Genomic DNA, 11,421 nt, shown 5'->3' on the forward strand with positions numbered 1-11,421 from the left:
GATTGAGTCATCGATCGACTTGGATGTGGCTGTAGATGTCACAACATCTTTTATTGCGGAATCTTTTGAAGTAGCTTGCCCGCTAAAAACTATTAAAACGACTAGAGGAACACCGTGGTGGAACTCTCATCTCGCGGAACTAAAGAAACGATGCAGGAGAGCCTAGAATAGACGTCGGAGGGATGGCGTGGAGCCTTTCAAGCAGGCCCGGAAAGCCTATGCAAAGGCTCTACGGTCTTCAGCACGCACGAGCTGGCACAGGTTCTGTAGCAACGTTTCCAGTTTCGGCGAGGCAAGTCGACTTAATAAAATACTGTCAAAATCGAAAGATTATCAGGTTAATAACATTCGAAGTTCGAACGGTGAATACTGTTCGAATGACAATGAAATCCTGGAATGTCTCTTTTATAGTCACTTTCCGGGCTGTGTGGAACCTGAAGTTCGAAACGATCCAGAAATCGTTTTAGGTGGCTTAGAGTCATGGGCTTTTGCTCGGAGACTTGTCACAACTTAAGCGATTGAGTGGGCCGTGAACAGCTTCTCTCCATACAAATCTCCTGGAACAGATGGAATATACCCTATTCTACTGCAGAAAGGATTCAAGTACTTCAAACACATTCTGAGAAGGATGTTTGTGTGTAGTATTGCTATTGGGTACATCCCAACTCAATGGCGTGAAATAACCATTAAGTTCATTCCTAAAGGTGGACGCGCGACATACGAGCAAGCAAAAAGTTTTAGACCAATCAGTCTAACGTCATTCTTGCTTAAATCACTTGAGCGGATTGTTGATCACCACATCCGCGAAACAAGCTTAGTAGAAGTTCCTCTTCATTCAGCACAACATGCTTATCAAAGTGGCAAATCTACAACCACTTTATTACATGATGTGGTGGATAAAATCAAATATATTATATTAACAATATAGTTCACTTACAGATAACAGACATCCAAGCTAGAACAAAAAGCTTCGTAAACCGTGTGTAAAATGACTCTAGCGACATCTAACTGCTTATTGCCACTTGCATTCTCTAAAGTGATTGAAGCGCCCGCTTGCGATACCTGCAGCTGGCGTTGGGCAGAGCTGCCAGATATCCCGCTTTTTTCAGCTTACCACATATTGTACACATATATTATAAATACGGCATGGTTAAAAGATATGTTTATAATAGAAATCAATATAATTCCAAATATATGAAACAGAATGCACAAAATCATTGTTTCCGTGATTCGGCGTTAAAATTCGATAAAGAATAATTCTTTTAAAAAATATCTGGCAGCTCTGCAAAGTGTTGCTGATATTTTGAGGTTTGTTCATGACAAAAAAGGAAGGAAATATTTTGACGTAGGACTACGTCTTTGTTTACTATATTGGGACTGGGTAGCACTTTGTGAAAACGAAAATAGAAGTGTAACGTTTGAATGAAAGATTTCAAATGTTAATAACTTCTAAACTACTGAATAAAACTAAACAGTTTATATGTCGTTGGAAAGATAAAATGACCAACAATTTTATAGGGGGTAAGAGAGCGATTTTAAGGGGCGCGTAAGAGGGGGGGCTCCTCTACAAATGAATTTTCTCAAAACTCGAGAACTAATCAAGCCAATGGAACCAAATTTGGAATGTAGGGGTTTCAGAAGGCAAGAATTTTTCCTATGGTAAATTAAGACCCCTCCCATCTTTGGGAGGAGGGGCTCCCATACAATAATATACAAATTTCCTCATAACTCGAAAGCTAATCAAGCAAAAGGAATCAAAATTGGCATGCGGGGGTTTTTGGAGGTAAGATGTTTTTCTATGGTGTACTGAGACTGAAATTTGTTCTATGGTGGATTAGAACCTTTGCTTTCTTTAAGAAAGGGAGATCCCATACAAATGAAATACAAGTTTTTTCATAACTCGAGCGCTAATCAAGCAAATGGCACCAAATTTGGCATGTGGGGGTTTTTGGAGGCATGAATTTATTTTGAATTTATTTATTTCATGATGGTTTGAAAACCCATCACCACTGTGGTAGGAGGATAAGGACTCTCATACAAATAAAACAGAAATTGGTCATTCATTACCATTTGAACCTTTATGATGCACACAAGTGATTTTTAAAAGAAATTTCTATGTCTCAAAGGTTGCAGGCGTTGTACTTATGAGCCCCCGTCCACGTATTTCCAAAGCCACCATTGCATTAAATGAAGAATTGAATCTGAATATTTCGCTCTTCTCTTTTAAACATTCACTTAAACAATGGCACTCACAGATTCTTATAATCATTCATATGCCAGAAATGCAGTTTACATTAGTGTTTGATCTGATGATCTGATATAGTCCTACGTAACCCTTTCGTACAATCCTTAGGGCTGTATACCTTGTAGTTTTTTCCTTTTGTTTATCTCAGGGGGGATCTATCGGTAAGGAATTGTGAAACTCACATGTGAAGGGGCAGGCAGGTGACCATAATTTTCAATGCCGCTCTTGCTACTTTTTTTCTTACCGATTTGCTGCTCTTACCTGTATATGTAGCTTCCGAAAAGTTTCTTAGTTTGTTTTATTGTGCTTTGCGGTGATTACTGGATTTTTGGGGTTTTTGTGTTTCGCACTTTAGTCACACTTTAATAAAAAACAACGTTAGTTTACGTGCATTTTTATCTAACAACTGAAAACTATTAGGAATCAAAATAGAATACTCTACATAATATTAGCATGTCTGAATATTTATGTAATACAGTTAATTAATTTAAAAGAAATACAAAAACGCTTTCAATAGGAATACAGAATAGGAAAATATTAAAGTTCCTAATTAAATCGGCTTCTAAATTGAAATGAAGTATATTAACACGTTTTCGGGTAAAATTGGTTAAGCGTGTTACAATTCAAAATCAAAACAAAACAAATCCAACGTCGCCAACACACGCTGTTTTATTTTATCAATAAAATGAAATCCCATTAATCTATCTAACTCTAGATTTTGAAGTAAGTCCAATACACTTTGATTTCCTAGCTGATAATACTGTAATATGTAACATTTTTTGTATAGGATCTATCATGGATTTGGACGAGGAGGAGGCAGACAACTCTACGGGTAGTCATGAATGCAACAGTCAAGATGAGTACATAATCGAGGCTCTCGATGAAAACTATTCCGAAGAAGATCCATTATTTGACGCTAGTTATAAGGGAAATAATGCTAAACCTGCGAAGAAGCGAAGGAAATTAGGAATCAGCATCGACTTTTGTGACCCATCCAGCAGTCAACTTGCTCTCCGTGGAGTTTTCTACAAACGGCGTTTTGTAGGAGAAACATCCGGAAGCCAGTTTTCTTCGGCAACAATTACCGGGAATTCTCTGGAAGAGATCATGCGTGGAGTTTGGAAGGTTTTGCAACCGGTATTGTGTAGAGAAGTCGTTTTTGTTGATAATAACGGAGAACAGGTTCCGACATGGGCTGATAGTGACCCTGATTTCTGTGCAATGAACAAATTTGTTATAATGCAAGATCAAGCCCAAAAGCGACGTCTTACTATTGATCAGATCGATTGCAAACTGCTCGTTACGTGGAGAGGAAAAGAAATAAGAATTCATGTACATATTTATTCGAACGCAGTATCTTGCAGATCGCTCTGGGATTTGGTTGATAAACAGCTAATTCGGTTTCAAAATGCGGACCGGTCTGGTGCACCAAACAATCAATCGTTGACTCATCTGGCTAAAGAGCTTCAAGACCTACATGGACATTACTTCACCGGGCACTCCAGCTCCTGGAGACTCTGGGCTAATTATATTCACTCGGCATCCCCACATGAAAGGGAACGTCGAATGTCTGAAATGCCCCCGATTTATTTGCTGAAATTTTTCCGTTCTGCGCCCCTGTCCGAAGCTATTAAACTGGAAACAACCCGCAGTGGATTATCTGTAGCTAATACGATCAACGATGGATTCAAGGCTGAGCTAGCAGAACTGGAAGCTGAGGCAGATCAGTTGATTATGCTTGGGCAACGAGTAAAACAGCGAATCAGTGGATTGCGGTCTCGTTCAACCGTAAATGCGACTTTAGTCTCAGCAATGTCCGAAACTCTGCGTCCGGAAGAAAACGAACTGAGTCACACTTTGGCGGATCGGATTGTTGACATGACTGATATTGACCACGCATAACGACAGCTGTTTTTATAATGGTTATTTTATTTGAAATAAAGTTTCATAACTGTAAGTAATTACAAATAGTAATCATTCGAAGGCTATCTTCTCCATACTATTGGACAGACCAACCGCAGGATCAAACTGCCCTCCAGGCAAATATCCACAGTGACGGAAAATTTTTGTGCAGTCATAAGTCGAAAATGCTGAGAAAGTCGAAATAGCTACATGAGATAAATTTTCGCGACGGTTTTCGTTATATGTTTTTATCATGGATTTTTTCGTGATTCCGAATATAATCTCTATCGGGTTAAAAAAAGGGCAGTATGGTGGTAGAAAAACCGGGAAAATCCCAATTGATCTCAAATATAGTACAATGTTCTGATCGCAATGTATGCGAGCTCCATCCAAAATCCACACAGAATTCGCTCCGGGGTACCGAAATACATTTTTGTTTTCAAGGGCAAATAGTCTGAGGCATTCGAAAAATAGTTTTCTCGTAAATGTACCCTCGGTCTCAAAACTGTCCAGCATTCCCTTTTGTCCCAAAAAGCATAAAAATGACACCCTCGGGCGCCGCACGAATTCTCCCCGGAACACAAGTTTTTCTCCTTTAATTCCATAGCCACGGTTGCGTAGCATATCCCGATTGTCAATAGACACTTCATCTAAGAATACAAGATTGAACAAATCCCAATCTAATGAATTAAGTTCCCAAAAGAAACGAAATATTTCGTCCTCTCTTATTTGAATAGCACGACGTTCCAGGGCTTTCCATGTAAGGCCTTCCGAGTGTAAAATTCTGCATATGCTCGCTACGCTGATAGTCTTGTGGAATTTTCGATAAAATAAGCTGCTGCATTCATCCAAAAACAATACCGGATTATTTTGGTATTGTTGAACAATCCAGGATCTATGTTCTGCTCCGAATTTTTTATAAATCTGTTTCCGTTGATTCTCCGTTACCAAACCTGCCTCCTCGTACTGCATAATCCAGCTCGAAATGGTCGTTTTGCTTTTTCTGTAAATCACTGAGAGATTCGATCTAGAGATTCTTAGGAAATAGTATCCGTATAAACAGTGGTATTTCGTATTACAGCTGGCCCGCCGATGACGAACGTTTTGCAGGATAATATTGGACATTATCTGCTAGAACAAATGTTGAGTAAATGCAAACGAAACAATTTGAATGCTTTCAGTTTTGAAAAAAATGACATTTACTTTGACAATTGTATCTGACGTTTAGTCCGCACTTATTTTGAACCTCGCACTTTCAGAGTGCGGTGTCCAGTAAGGTGCAAAATGCGGAATATTTACGCTAAAAAGCAAATAAATGCATTATTGGGATCAAAACAATACAAACACAAATTGCGCTGCGTGTTTGGGTTTGAGTTTTTGTCAACTGCAGCAGACAAAAATAGAGTTGCGAGTCCCTAGGTTCGAAATTAATCACACACCGTTTGGTCCATGACAGTACAAACGTCATGGACCAAACACCATCTGCGGTAACGCACACATGTATGAAATTTGACAGCAATAGATCCCCCCTGGTTTATCTGCCCGTTTAAGATTTCGTGCAAGTGCGAGCAGGCTCTTCCGCGAAACTAAAAAAAAATCAGAAGGGTTGTGTACAAGACACGACCGCATATATAGGTGACGCAGGACTACGTAAGTCTCTTTGTAGTGATAGTAGTATGTATTCATGCTTGTAATCATTCGATTCTTCATGTATACATGCTATATGCAACATATATACATGCTACATGCGTTGTATGTAACATTTATCAAAGTAGTAACATTGCATACGTTCAATTCTCAAAAGATTGTGCATTTGAAAACAATTTAACAAAATCAAGAACACAAACTATTGCTTTCCTGCTACCTTACTGAAATTAAAGATTGTTTTTATTATCCATGGTTTCTCACGTTGAAGGGATTTTACCAATTCAATCCAATTTTATCAACAGCACATCTTTTCACTACACTTCTAATGAAACGGCAAGCATGCGTATTCATACAGAGTCGTATTATAACCGGATAATACAGCTGTAGCACATTTTTCCAACACAGATATCAAATTCGCCGAGGTTTAATCGTCTCGCAGTCTCAGTAAAGAATTTGCGATCTGTTGGGACAACGAACTTGTGTCATTTTTCTGGCACACTTCCCTAACACAGACATCAAATTGGACTAGGTTTAATCGCGTTCGTAAGAAATCTGTTGGCACGAGGGGGCTTTGTCACTCTCTCTGGTGTACTTCCCAATAGGATTGGGCAAAATTCCCGAAAGTATCGATAATTGAATATCAATATCAAATCCGCCGCTTTATCGATACCGTCGATATATCGCTCGTGAAGCATCGATATTAGATTTATCGATACTATTTAAGGCGGCATTCTGGGATTAGGAAATGCTACTCAAAAAAAGGGATTCATAAAAATTAATCAATAAAAACAAGTTGAGCAAAGAGAGTGCCCCCAAAACACGCACGCAACACATCACTCGCTCCAGTACATCTCTATTTCGGACACGTCGCTTTGTACGGAAAACCGCATCACAGCTGTTCACGCCCGACTGAATCGTATGCTGTCCTGGAATCCACAAAAATATGATGGGTTGTACTCCCGACACATCTAGATGACATGCCGAAGAGTAAAAATTTGATCCGTAGTAGCACGGGCCTTCAAAAGCCCACCTGGTACTACCCTACGAACTCTCCAGCCACCGGGGATAGACGACGTAACAAAATCTGTTGGTGGCTTTGACCAGCGTTATGCTGCGGTAATTGCAGCAATCTATCCGATCCCCCTTTCTGTAGATGGGACAAACCACACCCTCAATCCACTCATCCGGCAGCTCTCTCCCAAACCCCTGAAACCATCCAGTGATGTGTCGTTGCTGGCGGTTCTTGGCCATTCCTGCAGAATTCCGCCGGGAGTTGCTCCTTTCCGGTTCTAGCTCTGCTCGATCTCTGTCCCACCTCTGCCACTTTCACCGCTATTATGGCGCGTAAAAAGCTTGAAAATCTTTATGCCTTCAACGCCCAATACTACTCTATGTGCTCTCTGGTCAGTTTTGAATTGCTGAAAATCGCATATCGTACGCACTTACTGTTCAATAAGTGTTAAACATGTAAGTGACATTGTTCAAGGTGTTGCATACGAGTCAATTCCAAGTGGTCGGACACTCAGCACATTGTGCCGTGGCACTTCAAAGATATCAAGCGGCACATCTCCGGTTCAATTTTACATATGAAATGGGAGCACTGCCAGGTGTCAAAATCATCTCGCACGGTTGCCAGATCGTTAAGATTATAACAAATTTAACAAATCTTGCAGTTCGGCACTTGTACCGAAATCGGCACAGTTCGGCTCGTTTCAAGTCGTCTAGCATAAAAACGGCTGTGTCGAGGTCATTTCTAATGAAGTAAATTTGAGAATTAAGCTTAGTAGCTACCTGAAAAGAAAACAGTGCGAGAAAAAATCCTAAAAATTTTGTTTTTTTGAGCATTTTCTGACCTAGTTTTAGTCTATATTTTTTCAGCTGCATATCCCGCTTTATCAGAACAGTATCGGGATGAAATTATCGATTTAGCATAATATCGACGTCGTAAGTATCGATGAAATATATCGAAATATCGGCCTTCGAGTATCGATATCGCGGGTATCGATACGGTATCGCCCAATCCTACTTCCCAAGCAAGGATATCAAAATGGTCTAGGTTGAACCGCGGTGTTAAGAAATCTTGTTAAAATGAGGAAACTTTGTCACTTGTTTTGGCTTACTTCCCAAGCACAGATATCAAATTGGTATAGGTTTAGATCATCGTAAAGAATCTTCCAACCAATCACGAAGCGAGAATTCTGGTAAAACATAGGTTCATTATTTTCAATTTTCCAATAGTTCAACATCAAGAATCCATACTTTTCTTCATTTGGGTCAATTCTTAGAAGATTTTCCGATCGATTGGTGTAAGAATATTGAAAATCGATCGGAAAACCGCTGAGCTATTAGCGCTCAAAACCTTTCAATTTTCGTGACGCTCACATTTTTCGATTTTTTGGAATGACACCCTATCTCAAAACTTGCCGTAAGACGTAGTCCTACGTCAAAAGGATGTTCAATTCTTTTCGCACTCACACGAAATCTCATTGTGGATTGGCAATGCGTGCGTGATGTCAAAAGTAAAATATTTCCTTCTGTTTTTTTCTCGCTAAAAAGCTAAACATCGATGATTCGCGGTTTTGCTGATATTGTTCAGGCGTGAGAAAAAAAGAGGGAAGTATATTTTTGATTTTTTCGTTACCCACACGTTGACAGTTCGTTACGAGGTTTCCTGTAAGTGCGAGCAGCCACGAAATCTCTTTTACTGCTTTCAACGCGAATTCGTGACTACAAAAGTGAATGAAATTTTCAAGCCTGTTCGCACTTACACGAAAACCCATGCCGAATTGTCAAAACTTGTGGGAAAACAATAGCAAAAATACTTCCTTCTCTTTTTTTCTTACAAAAACCAAACAAATATCAGCAACTTCGTAGTCTCGAATATGTATACAAGAGATCGTGTAGGGTGTAGCTTCGTAGTCGCGAATGTGTACCTTATGGGGTTTCCTGTATGAGCGAGCTGGTGTCGATTTCTTTTAATATACACTAGGGCCCCCAGCTATATAGGATTTTGTGTTAGTATGAGCAGGCTTCAAATTGCTTTTGCGCTCATGTCTTCGAATGAACATTTTAGGTGATCGCAGTGCCACCATACTGCTTATTGCCACTTGCGAAAAACCGTTGCAAGTTTTTACACACGGTCCAAGCCTAGCTTGGATGTCTGTTATCTGTGGTTCACTCTTCCATAATCCTGAAGACACGACTACTAGCGCCATTGCGGCATAAAAGGTTACCAATGTACCGTAAATTCGACACGTCTATTGGAAACAACTCAACTTTCTGTTTAGAGTTTACCTAATTCTAGATAGAATCAACAAAAGGGCGAATGTCGCAAATTAAACAAAACGGGTGAGTTATTTTTTGCTGAACCAGCTTAAGAAAATCAGAAATTGTTGATTCTATCTTTAATACGCGACAACGAAGCTCCATTAACCCCTTTTACATTCAAGGAATTTCCCATTTGAAGACAGAATCAACAAAAGGGCAAATGTCGCAAGCGTAAACAAACCGAGTGAGAGTTGATTTTCCTGTGCTGGTCCAGCAAAACATAACTGACCAGTTTTGTTTATACAGTTGAATCAATATATATAGAATGCCAGTGTCGCTGCAGTGCTCGTGGTAAACATCACACATTTGAAAATTACGTATTTACACTGCATGCGCATATGTGTGAGTGATCGATTCGAAACGGGAATCTGATTGTCAAACTAAAAAGGCAACCCAATAAAAAATCCTTCTGCTTTTCCGTAAATCACGTAGGATAAATCACCCGATTTGGTCGTTTTGGGGTATTTCGTCGGCAGGAAAATTTTCTATTGGGCAATTTGACAATGTAGTTCCCGTATCCAAGACACGAACCAGCAACATGTTTGCCACCAAAATATCCATGAAACACCAGCGACACTGGCATTCTATATATATTGATTATACTGTTTATACCAACTACATCCGACAAAAGTTTAATCTATCTAGATGTGTGAGTGAATGAAGAATTATTGTCAAAAATCTGTAAGAACTCTTTGACGGTTTTCTGTCGTTACTTGTTTTGAAGACTAAACTTATACTGGTTGCAGCAGCTTACCTTCGTATTCGCTAATTAGGTGAAAATTTACTTAGACGGTTTGAAATAAGAACATTACAATACTATGATTTAACCATTCGATTGGATCGCTGAAACCAAAACTTCTGTCAATTTGTCTTATAACAAACTAATCCGGTTAGCTTTACTATTGATAAAGAGCTAAATTGGCGAAATGTAATGCATATACTGTGCAGTTTCTGGACGTTCCAGTTCAAAAGAAGGTCCCTCGATTGTTTCGGTTTACGAATTTATTTTATCAAAACAGAAACTATTTTTGAACTTTCAACTTTTCTATGTTCCTATACCAGTTTTGCAATTGTAAATAAAGGTTTCGTTGATTTTTCCTGCTGTTTCTATTATCCACAATTAATTTTTATACCTAAAGTTACAATCTAGAAGAATGACGTCATAGTGATAGAAAGAGCACATTCAATCTACCGCACCTTTTGCTTATCATTGGTTACACGCTTGAAAAATTTTATTACAAAAAGCTTTTAGTCACCTTTTTGTCCGCAAGAGGGTGTTACTTTTGCGTCTTTTCGGATATATATGAGATTTTGCGAAGTGAACTATATTGTTAATCTATACCTATAAAGAAGGATTTCTGTCTGTCTGTCTGTCTGCCCACTTTAAGTGGGGGGGGGGGCTCCTATACAAACGAAATACAAATTTCCTTATAACAAGCAAAGCCATGGGTTTATACCGTCTTTAGACATTACCCTTCTTTATCGACAGACTTCGCAGCCGGCTGTTAGAGTACAGGAAAATTACGGGGCCAGTGCAACAATCCTACTGACTCTAACTAGCAAGCACCGCCTAGCCGAGCCTAGCATACGACGACTGGCTTTGTTAGACCAGCATCGTACCTCGAAGCTAGCTGGGCGGTTTTTTTTTCCTTATAACTCGAGAGCAAATCCAGCAAATGGAACCAAATTTAGCATGTAGGTGTTTTTGGAGGCAAGAATTTTTTCTATGATGAATAAGAACCTCTCCCCACTTTAGGAGGGGGGGCTCCTATACAAATGAAATACAAATTTCCTCATAACTCGAGAACTAATCAAGCAAATAGAACCAAATTTGGCATGTGGGTGTTTTCGGTGACAAGAATTTATTCTATGGCAAATTGAGACCCCTCCCTCTTTATAAGGGGAATTGTAACTCCTCTCCCCTTTAAGAGGGGGGGCTTCCATACAAATTTCCTCATAACTCGAGAACTAATCAAGCAAATGGAACCAAATTTGGCATGTGAAGGTTTTCGAGGGCAGGAAAATTTTCTACGGTGAATTAGGACCCCTCCCCACTCTAAGAGGGGGGGCAACTGTACAAATGAAATAAAAAATTTCCTCCTAACTTGAGAACTAATCAAGCAAATAGAACAACATTTGGCATGTGGGTGTTTTTTTTGGTGACAAGAATTTATTCTATGGTGAATTGAGACCCCTCCCCTCTTTATAAGAGGAATTATAACTCCTCTCCCCTTTAAGAGGGGGGGCTTCCATACAAATTTCCTCATAACTCGAGAACTAATCAAGCAAATGCAACCAAA

The 11,421-nt window shown here is 39.4% G+C and overlaps 1 protein-coding gene across 1 annotated transcript; it reads right to left on the bottom strand.

Moving 5' to 3' along the window:
* Positions 1-4,219: 4,219 nt before the first annotated feature.
* On the bottom strand, positions 4,220-5,272 carry LOC128745977 (uncharacterized). The gene has a single exon (XM_053843032.1). The coding sequence runs from the start codon at positions 5,270-5,272 to the stop codon at positions 4,220-4,222; it is 1,053 nt and encodes a 350-aa protein (XP_053699007.1).
* Positions 5,273-11,421: the final 6,149 nt, after the last annotated feature.

This window comes from Sabethes cyaneus, chromosome 1 (genome assembly GCF_943734655.1).
Source record: "Sabethes cyaneus chromosome 1, idSabCyanKW18_F2, whole genome shotgun sequence".
NCBI lineage: Eukaryota > Metazoa > Arthropoda > Insecta > Diptera > Culicidae > Sabethes > Sabethes cyaneus.